The following is a 19580-nucleotide window of genomic DNA, read 5'->3' on the forward strand; positions in this document are numbered from 1 at the left end:
GGTTATCAACAGCAGCTGTCTAGTGTAGATAGAGAAAGGAATAGAGGAGACCCCACTGAAGAATTCTGGAGTCTTGGGAGGTACCAGAAGTTTTCTGTGTGGGAGTCAGACTTCAGACAGCAGAACAGTCTTTACAACATATGTTATTTATTCATATCTTGCACACTACAACTAATAAAATGCACTCTAGGTGGTCTTAGCCTTCATTGCAGAAATAGAAAAATAGAAATATATACCAGCATAAAAGAAATTGCTGGATATCCATTTAACATCAAAGTATAAGATTCTGATGGCACATCTTAGTTAAAACAAGTTACCACAGTTGAAGGACTGTGTTACATTCTAAGTCATATCACAGGACCAAAGCACAAAGAAATACATGTCATGATACATCACCCATCAGATGTTACAGCTGGGATAGATGGATGGTTCTCTCCTGCTTTTTTTGACCCCCCACTCTAGCAGAGCTGAGGGGCCCTGAGTGCTATGAAACCTGCCTTTTTATACCATTTCTTTTCTGTGCAAGGCGTGTTCCCGTGGTCTTATCTGCTTTTTGCTACTTCTAATCAGGCTGTCATCAGATGCTCTTGGAGTGTCTTTCTTTCTCAATTAGGTGCTTGGACTGGTGCGTGCAACCACTTCTAGGTTGCATCCTTGTCCTTCTTGGCTAATAAAAGCTAGCAAGACTGGAACAGCCGGCTGGGCCAGGGAAGTGATTAATGCCTCATTGCGAGAGGGAGTGGTCCCTGCCCGCCTGAAAGAGGCGGCAGTAAGACCACTTCTGAAGAAACCGGCCCTGGACCCAGAAAATTTTAACAATTATAGGCCGGTAGCTAACGTCCCATTCCTGGGCAAGGTCCTGGAACGAGTGGTTGCCAGCCAGCTCCAGACACTCTTGGATGAAACTGATTATCTGGATCCATTCCAGTCGGGCTTTAGACCCGGTTTTGGCACGGAGACAGCCTTGGTCGCCCTGTACAATGACCTTTGTCGGGAGACAGACAGGGGGAGTGTGACCCTGCTGATCCTCCTTGATCTCTCAGCGGCTTTTGATACCATCGACCATGGTATCCTCCTGGCACGACTCACTGATCTGGGAGTGGGCGGTACTGCTTGGCGGTGGTTCCGCTCCTACTTGGCGGGCCGTCTCCAGAGGGTAGTGCTTGGGGAACATTGCTCGGCACCCTGGGACCTCCAGTATGGAGTTCCGCAGGGGTCAGTTCTGTCTCCCATGCTTTTTAATATCTATATGAAGCCGCTGAGTGCGGTCATCAGGAGCTTTGGAGTGCGTTGCCATCAGTATGCCGATGCCATGCAGCTCTATTTCTCCTTTTCATCTTTCTCAGGTGAGTCTGTCGACGTGCTGAACCGATGCCTGGCTGCAACAATGGACTGGATGAGAGGTAACAAACTGAGGCTTAATCCAGACAAGACTGAGATGCTGCTGGTGGGTGGTTCTCCGGACCGGATGGGGGATGTTCGACCTGTTCTGGATGGGGTTGCACCCCCCCTGAAAGAGCAGGTCCATAGCTTGGGAGTCCTTTTAGAACCATCCCTATCACTTGAGGCTCAGGTAGCCTCGGTGGCACGGAGTGCTTTTTACCAACTTCGGCTGGTGGCCCAGCTACGCCCCTATCTGGACAGAGAGAGCCTCGCTTCAGTAGCGCATGCCCTGGTAACCTGTAAACTAGATTACTGCAATGCGCTCTACGTGGGGCTGCCTTTGAAGTCGGTCCGGAAACTGCAGCTCGTGCAGAATGCAGCGGCCAGATTGTTAACGGGGACCAGACGGTCCGAACATATAACACCGATTCTGGTCCACTTGCATTGGCTGCCTATATTTCCGGGCTCGGTTCAAAGTGCTGGTTTTAACCTACAAAGCCCTACACGGCACAGGACCAAAATACCTGATGGAACGCCTCCCCCGGTATGAACCTACCCGTACACTACGCTCAACATCAAAGACCCTCCTCCGAGCGCCTACTCATAGGGAAGCTTGGAGGGTGGCAACAAGGAAAAGGGCTTTTTCAGTGGTGGCCCCCGACTTATGGAACAATCTCCCTGAGGAGATACGCCTGGCGCCAACACTACTATCCTTCCGGCGCCAGGTTAAAACTTTCCTCTTCGCCCAGGCATTTTAATATGTTTTTAGTATGTGTTGGAATTGTTTAATTCTTAAAAAAATTTAAACTTTTTAATGTGTTTTAAATTGTTAATATGTGTTTATTGTATTTTGATGTTAGTCTTGTGAACCGCCCAGAGAGCTTCGGCTATGGGGCGGAATATAAGTTTAATAAATAAATAAAATAAATAAATTAGTCAGCTTATCTTCACCATATAAGGATTTCCTCCATATTGACAGTTCACATGGCACACTGGCTGTCTGCCCAGACCTGTTATCTTGTACCATACTCAACTTCATGAGAAAGTAATGCTGAAAGTAATGCTTTATCTGTTCCAGTTGTTTCTCGGGAAGATTACAACGTTAGTCAGCAGAAGGAGGAAAAATGGGGCAGTTTCAAACTACTCCTGTTTTACCATTTGGCTCTTACACCTACAGCAGATTTTATACACACTTTCAGTAATTCTTAAGCAAATCTAAGCATGTGTAAATGATTTCAGCACATTATATGCATATTTTAAGCCATTATCTGGATCTTCCCATTACACCACACTGAGGGAATATCAACAACTCATCCTGGACTACAAACCAGAAATCTGCCTAACAAGGAAAATGGCTGCCCCAGTATCACAACATTCTGTAACATGACCTCAGATGGATTTAGATTATTTGTTTATATACTCCATTTATGAATCGCTTCCTATGAAGCATCTCAACGTGATTTCACAATACAATTACAACACATATAAAGCAACGGCATACACAAAAAACTGTTAAAACAATTGACTACATAAAAACAATGGCATATATAAGAACAATTAAAACTATTATACTATTTCAAATCCAATACAAATACAAGAATGGGCCGTGGTAGAGCATCTGCCTTGCACACAGAAGGTCCTAGTTTCAATCCCTTGCAATCTCCAGGTAGGACTAGGGGAGACTCCCTGCCTGAAACCCTGGAGAGCGACTGCCAGTCAGTGCAGGCAGTACTGAGCTTGATGGACCAAGGGTCTCTGACTCAGTGTAAGCACCTTCCTAGGCTCCTAGATATTGTTATGGGTTTGGGGGTTGAGATAGATGATTTCTAGGAGTCCCCTTCCAGCCTCTGAATTTGAACCCTGCACCTGGAGGTGAGCTCTGCAGCTGAGAAACCTGCTCCGCTGGTTGGATGAGTCCCAAGAGGCGGGACTTTTCATTCCGAGTGACAAGATTGACCAATGAAAGGCGCAGAGAAGCAAACAACCGATAGCAGCCTCCAGCCAATGGTGCTTCGCCGCTGTCGCTGTGGAGAGCTGCTGGCGGAGGGAGGGGGAAAGGTATTTGAATATGCTAATTAAAAGACACCACAGTCTCCGCTGACCTTCTTTCCAAGGAATCCAAACCTGCGGTAAGTGCAGGGATCCCTAGAGATCTCCCACCTCTCGGACACTAAGGTGGCGTGCAACAATATTTTTGTTCTTGTTATGTGCCTTCAGGTTGATTATGACTTATGGCGACCCTATGAATCAGTGACCTCCAAGAGCATCTGTCGTGAACTGCCCTGTTCAGATCTTGTAAGTTCAAGTCTGGGGCTTCCTTTATGGAATCAATCCATCTCTTGTTTGGCCTTACTCTTTTTCTACTCCCTTCTGTTTTTCCCAGCATTGTCTTTTCTAGTGAATCATGTCTTCTCATGATGTGTCCAAAGTATGATAACCTAAATATCTTCACTTAGAAGTTTGTTGAAAAAGAAAAGTCTTTAACACACACGCCAAAAAGATAATAGAGAAAACAGATGTTCCACATCTAAAGTCAGTGGAAAAACAATAGTGGGAGTGAGGTGTAGTGCAGTAGTTAAAAGTGTCAAACTAGGAGCCAGGAAACCAGGGTTCAAACTCCCACTCTCAGCCATAGAGCTCACACTGCGTGGCCTTTGGCTACTGCCTCTCAGCCTAACCTACCGCACACGGTTGTTGTGCGTGTACATCACCTTGAGCTCCTGAAAGGAAAGATGGGCCAAAATAAAAATAAAAATCAGTTTGTCTGCAAGAGGTGGGAAATGCACGGAGAAATTTCACGTGCCGGCCACATGGTCGTGTGAATTTGTACTTGCTCGTGTAACACTTTCCCTTTAAACCAGCCCCGGCGGGCCAAGCTGCATCCACCAACCTCGGATAGGGTAGAGAGACAAGAAAACGGCCGGGTAGCGAGCGTGTCTGCGGCCATCCTTTCATTTCAGCCCAAATCCTCCACAATCTCCCCATCACACGCTTTCTTCGACATCGTGCAGTGGTCCCTTCAAAGACGCGCATCCTTTGCACGAGTTCGCGTCGATTGACTGCTCCGGCCACCCAATTAGCATATTCAAATACCTTTCCCCCTCCCTCCGCCAGCGGCTCTCCACGGCGACAGCGGCGACGCACCATTGGCTGGAGGCTGCTATCGGTTGTTTGCTTCTCTGCGCCTTTCATTGGTCAATCTTGTCACTCGGAATGAAAAGTCCCGCCTCTTGGGGCGTCCCTCTCTGCCTCCGCCTTTCGCGCTTCATTCACTCCTGGGGCCTGAAGGGGCGAGGAGGGTTGGGGAATTGAAAGGTGGTTACGCGGTGGAATACCATCACATTAGCATAGCGGTACAACAAAGACCAGAAGGTGCCGGGAGCTTCTTGCCTGGTAATTATTTCCCACTTTTATTAAAATTACAATGTGTACTACGTGCACTATATTTATAACTGTACCAGATTAATTTTTATTATCTTCCTGGTTGTCTTCTATTTCAGTATCAGACCCTCCCAGGGCCTGTCATCTAGATTCTTGCAGATGTTGCAACGAGGGCAGTAATGAAGGAAGGTCTGTCTGTCCCCTTCCCCCAATTTTCAGGTTGTTTATTTTAGGTTGTGGGCAAACTTATAATTAAACTACAACCCGGGCTGGTACTACTACTTCTGTGTCATAGTAATAGCCACTGGATACATGTAGCCTGTTTAAATGGCATTTTGATTGTATGAAACTTCCTTTGTAAATACTGTGATTGCTTCTCTGTAGGCCATCTGTACAGTGATGTAGGATGCTGATGGGATTTTGTGTCTTTAGGTAAACAGTTAAGCATCCATGCTGTGGAATGATGATCTTCCCCTGGCTTTAAGGAAAAAATAATTGGTCCTTAAATTAGATCAGATCTCGGGGGGGGGATGATTCTCCCTCCTGCTCAGATCTGTATGGATTAATTTTTCACACAACTCTGTCATAAGAACGTAAGAAGAGCCTGCTGGATCAGGCCAGTGGCCCATCTAGTCCAGCATCCTGTTCTCACAGTGGCCAACCAGATGCCTGGGGGAAGCCCACAAGCAGGACCCGAGTGCAAGAACACTCTCCCCTCCTGAGGCTTCCGGCAACTGGTTTTCAGAAGCATGCTGCCTCTGACTAGGGTGGCAGAGCACAGCCATCACGGCTAGTAGCCATTGATAGCCCTGTCCTCCATGAATTTGTCTAATCTTCTTTTAAAGCCGTCCAAGCTGGTGGCCATTACTGCATCTTGTCTGCAAATGATGACTGGGGGACAGTTTGCATTCTTGCAAGCTGCTTGCTAGAATCTGGTACAATTCCTAAGCATCACAAGATATGCTTCAGACAGTCAATAATTTTTTATTTTGAGGGAAACATGTTGCTAGAAATGAAGTGTGTGTATTATTTAGACAGGTCAAAGTATATTTGCAAACAACTTCACTCTATTAAGTCTTGTCAATAAAGAGTTAGAGATGTGTGAGGAAGTTAATGAACATTGCTTCACAAAAGTAAAGAGTAGTTCAACCTTTAGGTAAAACTGATGATAGTTGAATTTTAAAACTAGACATCTTAATTGCTGCATGTTCAGCCTTTAGAGCTAGCCATTTTGTGTGCCAGCTCTTGGCCTGAAAGTGAGCCTGTTTTCTCAGCCATAAAAGCCAGGAAGTGAAAGTTTCAAACTTGGAAGCCAACATTTTGACTCTGCTGATAATGGATTTTCTTTTGCAGTAACTTCAACATTTGTAGAGCCAAGACATCACTTAGTACTTGCAAAAGAGAGAGAGAGGGAGAGAGAGAGAGAGAGAAGTTCAGCCCTAATGAGCCATAGTGGGACCAGAATAATAATGAAATAGCCCTCATTAGCTTATCTACTTCTGTAAAAATAGTAACATGACTTTGTTATTTCATGAGTTTTTTCTTTGCTTGTGGCTCACTGGAATATTGTTCTCCATTCCACCTCTAATTGCTGTAAATAAAGACTGAATTTTGGCTGCTGTACGCTTGTGCTCCAGTAAAACTGGGATGAGTTTTGCTTTCTGTTCAAAATCTAACCAGATGCTTTATTTGGAGAGATATACAACGCAGGAAGCTGCCTTATTTCCATATTATTTGACCATCTAACACAGTGTGGCCACTCCAGGGATGGTGAGCCTGTGGCCTTCTCCATGTTTATTTATTTATTTATTATTTCAATTTATATACCGCCCTTAGCAGAATAGCTCTCAGGGCGGTGAACAAACAAGATAAAATACAAAATATCATAGTAAAAAATCACAAAAACATGTACAAACAAACAACAGAAAGCACAACAAAAACGAAATACAACACAAATTAAGAAGGATACATGTTAAAAGTAGAAAGATTAAGAAAATTAAAAGATTAAAATGCCTGGGAGCATAAAAAGGTCTTTACCTGGCGCCGGAAAGATAGAAGTGTAGGCGCCAGGCGTACTTCTTCGGGGAGGCTGTTCCACAACTCAGGGGCCACCACAGAAAAGGCCCTAGATCTAGTAACCACCCTCCGGGCTTCCCGATGAGCTGGTACCCGGAGGAGGGCCTTAGATTCTGAACGAAGTGAACGGGTAGGTTCATAGCGAGAGAGAAAATGACAAAAGGATCTTCCTAGCCCCTTTCACCAGTTGCCGGGGCAATTAAACAGGCCCATTAACTACCTGGCCCCTCTATTTGATTAACAAAGATTCATCTGGCTAGCAGAGCCAGCCTCCCGGGCATAGGATTCCAAATCAGAGGCTGGAAAGGTGTTGTTGGACTTCTATCCCCCATCAGCCTTAGCCAGCATGCCTAGTGGTCAGGGGTAATGGGAGTTGTAGTCCAGCAACATCTGGAGGGCTACAGATTCCTCAGCCCAGCCTACTCTGAACAGGAGAGCTCCCCAGAATCTCAGAGAGAGGTCTTTCATGTCATCTATGTGATATTTTTAACTGGAGATACTAGGGATTGAATCTAGAATTTCTTGCGTGCAAAGCATGTACTTTGCTACTGTGACCAAGAAGGAATTTCCTCTCTACATCAGATAGGCTGGTGAATCTGGTATTTTCAATAGTGTCCAATCTGTTCCTTAAAATATGTTGTTTGGCTTACTTTCTGGAGCCATCTGCCATGTATGCTTCTTTGCATGTAGAGTGCTTTGGCTTCTGCTACCAATTCTGTATTGTGGGTTTGGATCTGTCAATCTTACTGCAAGCCCTTGTGTGCCGCCAAACTTGATTGGAGCTCACCACCCATATGTCTCGACTCATGGGGGCTTCATAAAGGATCTGTTTTTATGCCCAGCTTGAGACCTCAAAAACAATAATGTTCATGAATACCTGTCAGACCACAATGGTCTGGTCAGTACATAATGCTAAATCATAGTTTATTAAACCGTGGCTTAGCATTATGTGTGAGCCCAGCAGCTTAACTCTGATTTATTAATATGTTAACACATGCTAACCAAGATTTGTATTTGGTTTATAAACTTTAATTAGCGTTAACTATAATTTATGTGCAAATCCAGATGGTTAAGGAGCCCCTACTGCCACAAAAGTACAGAGCCATGAGTGAAGTGTGCAAAAAAATTCAAACTGGTCTCAAGTAGAGATGTAAAGGTTGGGGAAAAAATCTGGAAAAATAGGGAAAAACCTGTTTCCTCCCCCAATTTTTCCATCCCCCCAGAAAAATGGGCAAAAAATGAAAAGAAAAAAACCCCCTGGGAAATGGGTTTCCTCCTCCCAATTTTTTCCTGTTTTTTGGGGGGCCTTCACATCTCTATGAGAGCCAGTGTGGTGTAGTGGGTAAGGTGTTGGACTACGACATGGGAGACCAGGGTTTGAATCCCCACACAGCCATGAAGCTCACTGGGTGACCTTGGGCCAGTCACTGCCTCTCAGCCTCAGAGGAAGGCAATGGTAAACCACCTCTGAATACCGCTTACCATGAAAACCCTATTCATAGGGTCACTATAAGTTGGAATCGACTTGAAGGCAGTCCATTTCCATTTCACCTCTCTATTCTCAACGCTTAGCTGCTCTCTCTCGTGCTTTTAATTATTCTGTGACATAGTAAACCAAGGTTTAAGTAATCATCAGCTAGATGCCTCACCTTTAACCATGGTTTATTAACTATGGTTAACATTAACCATGGTTTCGAGTTATGGACCAGGCCAGTATGTGGCTGTTGGACGTGGTGGGTCGCAAGTTGTTTAAGCCTGCCTTTTTTATTTTTTGCCAGCCTTGTAAGATTGTATACTGCGGTGAAGGAGTGTAAGAAACATATGCACAGCAGCCAGTGCCTTCCCTTTTGTCTCTTTATTAAGTACCTGAAAAGTAGCCCAGTGTAGCAAGAATAACCATTAGAGCTGCACTATGCAAGAGTCTTTGGTGTGTGTTGTCTGTCCTCAACATTTTCTGTTTGTAAATGCAAAGATTCTCTTGCAACAAAAGAAGCAGCAAGTGTAGGAACATGTTGAGGTATGCAGGGAGAGGCTGAAAAACTCACCCCCTTGCTTTGCCCACATGTCTTCCATTTTTAGTTTGCAGAGTATTATTTATAAGCCGCCTTTTAGGGTCATACCCTCCCAAGGCAGCCTCCAACAATATATCACAGTATATAATCCATAACAAATTAAAAACCAGCGAAATACAATATTGATAAAATTGATAGATAACTGTAACCAGGAATAATATTAGAACAACACTCTGCCCAGAAAAAATAACATTGCAATAAGAGTTAGAAGTTAAACAACACCAGAAATACAGCAGCCCAATCATGAGTAAGCAGCGGTGAGTAAATAAGTTTTTACAGCCTGTTTAAAGGGGCTCACATATCACAACAGGTCCACCTGTGTGGGACCACTCGTTCCATGCCAGGGACAAACTGCTTGTGATCTGAATGTCACAGACTTTAAATTCCCCTATTGCTGGGAGCCACTGTGGTGTAGTGGTTAGAGTGTTGGACTATGACCTGGGAGACCAGAGTTCGAATCCCCACACAGCCATGAAGCTCAGAGTGACCTTGGGCCAGTCACTGCCTCTCGGCCTCAGAGGAAGGCCATGGTAAACCCCCTCTGAATACCGCTTACCATGAAAACCCTATTCATAGGGTTGCCATAAGTCAGAATCGACTTGAAGGCAGGCCATTTCATTTCAGGCCCCTAGTATATCAGCAGTGATTATTATAAGACAGGGATAGGGAACCTCAGGGGGCCAAATCTGGCCCTCCAGACCTCTCTGTCTGGCCCTCAGGATTCTCCGCAGGCCACACACCCCACACTGGCCCTGCTGCATACCCCAAATGTCTGATTGGCTGCAGTATATGTCCTTGAACTCTGATAATGCCTCATGTTTGTCTTGGTGGAGGATAGAGAAGGGTGTGTGAGCTTGTGTAGAAACTAGCCTAATGTACAAGGATAAAACTTACATCAGCCTTTCCCAGCCTTTGGGTGTTGGACTGCAACTCCCATCTGCCCCAGCCAGCATGGCCAGTGGTCAAGAACAATGTGAAGGTCCCAGGCTATGGTCTGAAGGCACATGAGCCAGCTCCCTGTTGAAGCTAAGCAGGGTCAGGTCTGGTCAGTGCCTGGATGGGAGACCGCCTGGGAACCATATGTAAGCCGCCTTGGGTTTCTATCATGAAAAGAAAGGCGGGGTATAAATGTAATTAATAATAATAATTGTGGTCCAGCAGCGTCTGGGGACCCAAAGCTTGGAAAGGCTGAGTTACATTATTGCTGTGCTCACTTTCCCCACATTTGGTGTAAGCCCAGCTTTAGTTATTTTTGAATAACATTTGAAATTCACCAGGAATGTACGTTCCGAGATGATGCAGCTACTGTAGTATAACAGACACAGGGTCCCACTGACGGAAAACGTTTGTTCTAGATAAGTGCCTTTGTATAGTGCTAACAGTTAGTTTGAATTGGCTAGCTGCCCCTCTGATAAGAGGTTTTCCCTCAGAAACCAGCAGGGCTCAAGGAGATGCAGTCTAATCTAGATGTCAACAATTATTGGTTGTGTGGAGTTAAGATGGACAGTACAACCAGGATGTGTGTGTGTGAGAGAGACTTATACCTCTGGTCTGATTGAAAGAAAACAATGTTTTTGAAGGAAGAAATGGGTGGGTTGGGGTGAGAGATCTCCCGCATATGAGTGACACATTAGAGCCAGTTGGTGCTTTTATATGTATTTATTAGGGTTCTGCTCCCACAACCCACTCTGTGGCTCCATCAGGGGGGGGCATGAAGCCAACCCACCCAGGGGACCCCCTGCCTTGCCTCAGAACCAGTCCCGGATGTTCGGAGGTGGAAATAGATAAATAGATTTATTATGGTCGGAGAACAGCATAAAATACACGAAATCAAAAATTAAGATATTAACACAGGACACGTTTTCCATGATAAAACAGACTCTAAATAGGGACCCAATTCTCATGTCTATATTGGCTGTTGGGTTAACCGTGCTCTTTGGTTTGTAATAGCTGCAGCACAGAATCTCATAACCTTGTGACCTGAGAAATTTGGTCAGATAAAAGATACCTGACATAAAATGCAGCGTCCTTGCCCGGAATTTTTTGCATGATCGGGGTAATAAGTGAAAGTCGAAGATCATGGTAGAAAGCACAGTCCAATAAAACATCGCCCACAGATTCTACTACACACGCATCACAGGGGCATAGATGCTAAGCATAGGGAATTTTTTGATATCTACCATCTAGAAGAGCTGATGGTAATACATTGAACTTGGCCAGTGTGAAAGCTTTTCTAAGCCTAGGAATAGGGAGGGAAGTCAGTTAATACGGGGGAACAAAGGGCCCAGTGCTAGGCCAGAGGCCAGAGTTGGACACTAATCGAGAAAGATGGTTTTGAAGTTCTACGTCTAGAATTTGTTGGAGGATTACCAACTTCGCTTTGGGGAGGCCTAGTGAGAGGATAGCAGTGGGAGAAAATCCTAAACTCAAAAGTTGCTTAATTAGGGTTTTCTTCCATCTTGACTGAAATACGTCTGACAATACAAGAGGGGCCAATCCTACAGGTAAAAACAGCAGTTTGAGCCAGTACTTAATCTTGAGCATCCATATACGAGCCTCTATCGAGGGGAGCCCTGTTTCAAGATGAAGGGTGGCATTGGAAATGGAAATGGACTGCCTTCAAGTGGAACCCGACTTATGGCTACCCTATGAATAGGGATTTCATGGTAAGAGGTATTCAGAGGGGGTTTACCATTGCCTCCCTCTGAGCCTAGTCCTCCTCCACAGCTGGCTAGGGCCTGCTCAGCTTGCCACAGTTGCACAAGCCAGCCCCTTCCTTGTCTGCAACTGCCAGCTGGGGGGCAACTGGGCTCCTTGGGACTACGCAGCTTGCCCACGGTTGCACAGGTGGCAGGGCACGTAACCACTGAGCCACTCACTGTCGGGTGATCTTTAGCTGGCCCTTGACACCCAGGAGACACAAGTGGGGATTTAAACTCACAGACTCTGGACTCCCAGCCAGGCTCTCCTCCCCACTGTGCTAATGTAATTAAACAAAAAAACCCTTAATTAAATATATGGCTCAGAGGAGGGCAGGAAAATGCGATGTTGCGTCTCCCCCCAGACTGAGGGCAAGGGATCACTTCTGTAGGGTGCTGCTTGCTAGCAGCTGTTCAGCGGAGGCCTCAATCCTTGTGGGGTGGGGTAGTGGGCTGACCTTCTTGTGGGAAGACGCAGTGGGTAGGTCTTGGGCTTTTCCCAGGTTTTCCTGCCTGATGCCTTCTACTTCTTCCTGTCTGGTGTCCTGCCCCTTCATAGTCCCTGATCAGTCTGGGCCATCCGACCCAATCTGCAGCGATCCGTGGCTGTCTCATCCCAACGCAGCTGAGGCCCAAATCCCCCCGAATAGGCTTGATTTTTCCCTCTAGGATGCACACCTTAACGTGGTGAGGGGGTTTGAGAGTGTTGAAGAAGCTGAGAGCAATGCCGTCAGGAGTCTAGACCAAGAGGCTCGACTGCTAGCAGGGGCACCCAAGGCGGAATGGTCAAAGCTGAGGAACCAGACTAAGATGCATCCAGACTCAGAGGAAGGCAATGATAAACCACCTCTGAATACCTCTTACCACGAAAACCCTATGAACAGAGTATCCAAAATGCATCACGAGATAGTGCTGGAAGATGAGACCCCCAGGTCAGAAGGCACTCAATGAGCTACTGGGGAAGAACAAAGGACAAGTATGAGTAGAGCTGTGACTAATGACGCAGCTGGGTCAAAGCCGAAAGGAAGCCCAGAGGCTGATGCGCACAGATGCGAAAGGAGAGTCAGAGTTGTGCGACGCAAACAATAGGAACATGCTCTTGGAGGTCAGTGATTCATAAGTTGTAGTTGACTTGAAGGCACATAACGACAACAGGCTTGATTTGGCACAGCCCTCTTATTTATCTCCTATCCAGTCCTTAATGCTCAGGGTGGCTTACCACTGACAGTTCTACATTTTTTTTTAAAAGAAGGGGCGGTGAGAGAGCAGGGATGGGGAATCTGTGGTCCCCCAGATGCAGTTGGATTCCCAGCTCTGATCAACCCCAGCCAGGATGACCAATGGTCAGGGATGATGGGAGTTGTATACATAAGAAGATCAGACTAACAGCCCCACCCACCTGCCACAGGTGGTGACGGGGGAGGGAAAAGGTAAGGATCCACCCTAATGTTTGGATCTAGTTCCTTACTCTTGGTCTGCACTGACTGGCAGTGACTCTCTAGAATTTCAGACCAGGGTATCTCCCGTCCTACCTGGAGATTTAACCTGGGACTGCAGATGCTCTACCTCTGAGTTATGGCCCTTCCCTTAAGAATAATCTGTTGGGTTGTTATATATAGAAATGAAGGCATAGAGGCCCGAGGCACACCAGCAAGATATGCAAGCTTGTGGAACTCTTAATATCGAAGTGACTGAATATTTGAGTGCACTGAGGCAGTATCTGTGGAACTCTCTGCTGTATCATTGGAACACTGTGGAAAGAAACAGAAAAGTTAGGCTGAGCAATAACCACTGCATTATATTTTATGACTTTCATATTCCTTTATCGTGTGCCCAAGCTCAATATATATATTTTTAAAAGAGTAATCTGTTGGGGGGGCTGCATACTGGCAGAGCTAGTGATGGGTGAAGCCATGGTTATGCAGCTAGTAATGTGTGTAATAGTTATAGTCTCTCTCCCCCTCTCTCTCCCTCCCTCCCTCCCCCCCTTTCTTTCCACTTTGAGCTCACTCTCTCTTTCGTAAGTTTTTCAGTAGGGATATAAGAAAAGGAAAGGAAAGTTTACAACATTTGGGGCTTTTCAGTTGAGAGAAAAGTTGTGTAAGTAAAGACATAACAGAGCTGTATAGAAATATGCATGGTGTGGGAAAAGGGGATCGAGAGAAGGTTTTCTCCCTCTCTCAAAATATTAGAACTCCTGGACATGCAATGAAACTGAATGTTGGAAGATTCAGGACAGACGAAAGAAAGGACTGTGCATAATTAGACGATGGAATTTGCCGCTAGAGGTAGCGAAGATGGCCACAAACTTGCATGTCGTTAAAAGAGGATTAGGCAAATTCCTAGAGAAGGTGGCTATCGATGGCTACTAGCCACGGCAACAGTATTCTCCTGCCACCATCAGAGGTAGTATGCTTCTGATTATCAGCCACTGGGAGTCAGAGGGGAGGGTGGTGGTGTGCTCAGGTCCTGTTTGTGGACTTCCTAGAGGCATCTAGTTGGCCGATGTGTGAACAGAGCGTTGGACTAAATGGGCCATTGGCCTGATCCATCAGGCTCTTCTTACATTCTTAAAGGAATGTGAGACAGATAGCTCTGGAGGCCGCACAAAATCAGACTGTGGCTGGAGGGTGTCCCCGCTTGCCCTAGGTGGGCTCCTGCAACTAAATAGTTCTCACTGCTACAGCAAAAGTAGGTAGTTGAACTTCCAGAGGAAATATAGGCTATGCTGTGCAATCCCATTTTCCTTATCTTCTAATGTCAATTTGTGCTGGGCTAAAGTATTTGCCCAGCATGGAGTTTTTTTGCATGTGTGACTTCAGGGGGTGGGCTGGAGTGAAAAGGGTAATCAAAGGATGCCATCATTTTTGGTGGGTGGAGAGAAAGGTGAATTCCATACATTTTCATTAGAGGCAGGGGGCTTGCCATAATAATGTGGGGCTGTAGAGGGTTTTCAAATGCTACTTTCTTTCTCATACAAGTGTCAGTGCTGTTCCTTGCCATGCAGTCACCCAGTGGGAAGGAGGCTACGCTTTGATGAAACTCTCCTCCAAATACTGAAGGAATAAGAAGGACCTGTGTCTTAATAACCACATGTTACTTCCAGGTCCTCAGATATTTCTCAAATCAGGACTGTAACTAGTTATGTCTGTGATGGGTGCACCTCTCCTGCGCCCTACCCACTTCTGTCCTTGACATCCAGAGAATGCCAGCATCACGGTTGGTACTTGGCAAACCAAAGTTAGTGGGCAACTTTTTGAAAAACCCACATGAAAACACTAATTGTAGATGCCGTTCTCTCCATTCCAGTCATGTCCAAACAGCGTCTTAGCACTTGGAATGCAAGTGGACAAGATGTTGGGAAGTTAGTGACCTAATTTCCCACTTCTTTTTAAAAGGGTAAATGAGGTCATAGCACTGGAGATGGGCTTAACTCTTTTCCCCTGTGCTGTTTCCCCAGGTAAATCCTCCCTCCAGCTGCAATATATTTCTTCATTTTCCTTTTAGTGTGCTGCAGGTCAAATGTGCAGGTACCACACTGGGAGGAGCAATTTGGATCTGAAAAACAACTGGGCGGTTAACTTTCTTCTGTCCAAGCACCTCATCCCCCTCCTACATAAAGGGATCTCCATTATTGCACTTAGCCTTAAAAAAGGAGAAAAAAAGCTGGAGAAGATTCATTCACAACTTTTTTACCCTTGAAATGATGGTTTCCCCCCAGCAAACTTTCTGTGTTTCTTGTGCATGGCCAAGGTCACAGCCTTCTGATTTTCTCCTCTGAACTGTAGTTGTACACTGCAAGTAGCTAGTGTGTGTATTCAACATCCCCCCACCTTTTGCTGGAGATTCCTCTTGCAGGGAAGCTGTCCCTCTTTGGGGAAACCTTATTGATTACATCTAAGGCTGAAGCCACTGCAAGTCATCCTTACTTGGTCAAGCTTTATAGTAGTCTGTATTCAGTACACTTTAATCAACCATGCAAATTAATATTCACATGGTCATCTGTGCTGAATAGCAGCGGCCCCTAGATGAGCAGGACAAGGGCTTGTGCCCTCTCCCCCCCCCCACTGCTAACTCCTGCTTGCCACATGGTTTAAAGTGATGGAACAAATTCAAATTTTCTTATCCATAGTAAAAATAAAATTAGTAGTACAATGCATGTATTTGTTCTCTTTGTGGGGAAAAAAATTAATTTGAAGGACGAGTAAAAAGTCCAACTTCATTATTGTTTAAACAGCATTTATTTTAAATTGTGACTTCAAAGACTGAGTTCGGAAGAGAATAATAATGGCTAATTAGATTATACTGTGGCCAGATGCCTCTTGGATCACATTTCGTATGTTCCTTCTTCATGGAATGAGAGAGCAATCCTGTTCCGCCAGTTGTTCATTAACTGGAGATAGGTAAATTAATTTGTCTGGAAGAGTACCTTCTGTTGGCTTTATATCATAGCTAAATATATTTGAGAGTGTTTAGTTTTCTCTTGGTCAGTAATGCAAAGCAGACTATATTGATAGTTGCTGGCAAATTGGGATCTAAAGATCAGCATTGTTTGCCTTGCATTCCAACTCCTTGGGTGATACGAGGATGTGGGTGTAACCCCATAGCAACTGAGGAATCTCTCCAGGGTTGTTTTTCAGCCTGTATCCAGGGAAACCTCTTCCAGAGGGTTTTATTGAAGAACTCAGGCTGATCCACAGCTTCAGTACTGAGATGCTGCCGTGAATAACTTTAACCCGTTAATTCTATTAAAAGCCAAGCAGTAAATAAACTCAAAAATCTTTTATCATTTAATATCCTAAAAGACTTAAGCCTGTATCAAGTTCTCCTGTTTGAATTGTCTATCTATCAATGACATCTCTTTTATAAAATGGATATGATACTGTTTTGTGTCATAGACCCCATACAATTGCTCATTAATTCTTCCTGAACCACTTAATTCCAGCAGGCCAGCTGAGTTTTGTCCCCAGACGCCTAGTTTAGTTTGGAATTGCTCTGCGAAAACCAGCTTGTGTTTCTAATACCAACAAAGTTCCCGTTGCTAAGCTGTAAATGAATAAACTTGGCCGTGAGCCCCTCTGAACTACTGTGATGCAAACGAAAACTATTTTCTGCCTTCAATTTGACTTAAAAGTGCATATGGAGCAACAGTTTGCAAATGCAGTTCAAATTTGTGATTTAGAAAGCAAAGTTGCCCCTCACTGGCTTGTTGAAGTGGGCAGCTGCAACAGATGGAATGCAAGGTGGCCTAAAAATAAAAAGACAGGCACAATAATTTCCTGTGTTGTTGTCGAAACTTTCCAAAGGACATTCAGAGGTCTTTAAATTGCTGGCAACCGATGGAAAAACCACTTTATAGCAATATCCTCTCCTTGTATAATAAGGACCAGAATCTGATTTTGAAGCAGTACTTTATAACCACTGCCCCAACTCACTGGTTTATAATTGATTAATGTAATGTCAGTCCTAGACGTTGATTGTTTCTTCTGCAAGTTAGTTAATAACCTGCACTACGGAACACTGTGCTATTCAGAATTAGCCTGCCACCAGAATTTCATTTCGTTTCATTTACGTTTCACATAGTTTGGCTCATAAATCTGTGCATCTCACTCAATCTGTGTGTGTGTGTGTTTACTGAAAACATTTAATATACTGTAGAATAACATTAGATATTGCCATTGAAGGCTAGTTAACATTCCTCTGGGGCCCAAATATGGCCCATGAAATACGATTTGACCATCCCTGATGTGACACATCAAAGAAGTCTTCCCCCCATTAAAAGATTCAACATTCATAGGCCATGCCTCATCTTCAAACAAATCCGCTTATAAATGTAGTACAGGTTGCTCCCATGTTTGCAAAACAAATGTTACTGCCATTATTTATATAGTGCCATCTGTATAAATGATGGTTCACAAAAGTCCCTGCCCCAAAGGGCTTACAATCTACAATATACCCAGAGAGAAACAAAAGAGAAAGGAGGGAAGGGGTAAATAGGGTATGCATATGTGATTATATCAATTACATGCACTCTAGTTTAGTTACAGGAGGGTATTGAGACTGGGGGATGTTCCAAAGGCTTAGACAATAACAAGTTATTGCTGGGAAATAACACCCTATTACTATTGCTGCTCTGTGATGCATTTTCATGCTCTTTTGCTAGTCAAGAGGAAGAAACAGGTTGCAAATTGGTGGAGAGCAGGTGCAGTGACTGATCCAGTCCTGGGGTGGTGGTTGTTTGCTGACGTCCTCTCCAAGACATTGTAAAAAATAAATTTCAAAATAGGTGAAGCACAAAAGCTAGCTTGCAAAGGAAAACCTGGCTAGTAATGTAATCTCAGTGGCAGGGGCCCACACATTTTGACTGGCCTTGGTAGCAACCAGCCTCTGGAGACTTGGCGCAGGTGTCAGACAAAGCCATAGTCTGATTCAGGGCTGTGGAGTTGGTATGTCAAACCTTCGACTCCGACTCCTCTATTTTTCTACTGTCCGACTCTGACTCCTTCATAAATGGCAAATGTATATTAATTTTTGTACTGTCTGACTCCGACTCTGACTCCTTCATAAATGGCAAATGTATATTAATGTATTAATATTAATAAATTAATATTAATATTAAAACATTTATTTTATTTTGAAGTCGGAGTCAGTACATTTCTACCGACTCCAACTCCACCCAAAATTGCCTCCGACTCCACAGCCCTGGTCTGATTCCCCCCCCCCAATAGTCTTCTCTGCATGTTTCCAGAGGTCTTGGGGGAGGAAAGGAATTGAGGAAACCATAAATAATGGCTGGTAGCCAGGGTCATTCAAAATTGGTTGACTGGCTAAGATTTGACCATTCCTGACGTGACACATCAAAGAAGTCTTCCCACCCCCATTAAAAGATTCAACATTCATCGGCCCTGCCACAATTTCAAACAAATCTGCTTATAAATGAAGTATAGTTTGCTCCCAATTGGCAAAACAAATGTTACTGCCAGTACTGTGCTGGACTTTGAAGCAGCAAAAGAGATGGTTGCTGCTTGTCAGTGCCTGCGCAGCACAGTGCAAAGAGAGTGAATTAAACCCCTCTTCCCTAAGCTCCAGAGGATTCATAGGGAGGAGGGCATATTTTTTTTTCTGTGCTAGGCATTGGAGAAGGTCAGAAGAGCCAAAAGAGGCTCTTGCCACTTCTGGCCGTCATTGAATGCCCTCATGAAGTGAGAGAACAGGCCTACTCTTCTCCATTGGTGGCTGGTGCCCATTGAGACAGGTAGGGTGGAAGGTAGAGAGCCCAACAGTAGATGACGCAAGAGCCAACGACAGACAGAGCCAACTGATTCTACTTTTGTCCCCATCCTCCTCCTCGCTGAGTTGCACAGGGGTGTCTAAAATTAAGCATGGCATAGAGAAAGTGGCCAGAGAAAGACTTTTCTCCTCTCGTAGTACTAGAACTCGGAGGCATCCAATGAAGCTGAATGTTGAAAGATTCAGGACAGACAAAAGGAAGTACTTCACACAGGAAATAAAGTATGGAATTTGCTCTCACAAGAAATAGTGATGGCCACTGTGATGAAACCATTGGTTGGAACCTGATATTAAATGTGTTGTGGGTGTGAAGGAGTTAATGGAATGCCTGGGAGTATGAGTGATGTAAGACTGCCAGGTGGGAGGGGGGGTGCGAGTGAGAATTCTAAGGGAGGTTTGAATAAAAAGGCAATTGGTTTTGACAGTAAGTTTTGTTAGCTGGGATTTGGAGTGGAAGGAGGGAGGTTGTGTTGTTGGAGTGAGCTGGGTGGAAAAGGGTGGATTACATATTAGTTAGGGGTAGGACAGGTAGGGAAGAAGGGACTATGTATCAAGATTCTGTTTAACATCTTGCATTTTAATAAAGTTATTTTGTTTGTTTAAATTCCTGCATGCCTGCCCAGTCACGTGTGCTGCCATATCAGGGTCCTATCCAGTTCCTGTACCTACAGCCTGTTGT

At 44.7% G+C, this 19580-nt stretch overlaps 1 protein-coding gene across 2 annotated transcripts in view; it reads left to right on the forward strand.

The window, feature by feature from the left end:
- Nucleotides 1-4631: 4631 nt before the first annotated feature.
- The window catches only part of ME2 (malic enzyme 2), a 58761-nt gene continuing 43812 nt past the window's right edge, over nt 4632-19580 (forward strand). The window contains exons 1-2 of one of the 2 annotated variants that reach the window (XM_061614529.1): nt 4632-4776; nt 4884-4953. In XM_061614529.1, coding sequence (XP_061470513.1) covers nt 4944-4953 — 10 coding nt within the window. In that variant the 5' untranslated portion in view covers nt 4632-4776; nt 4884-4943. The remainder of the gene's footprint in view (nt 4777-4883; nt 4954-19580) is intronic. The other variant, XM_061614537.1, reaches the window with a different exon arrangement.

The sequence above is a fragment of the Rhineura floridana genome, chromosome 1 (genome assembly GCF_030035675.1).
Source record: "Rhineura floridana isolate rRhiFlo1 chromosome 1, rRhiFlo1.hap2, whole genome shotgun sequence".
In the NCBI taxonomy this organism is placed as follows: domain Eukaryota; kingdom Metazoa; phylum Chordata; class Lepidosauria; order Squamata; family Rhineuridae; genus Rhineura; species Rhineura floridana.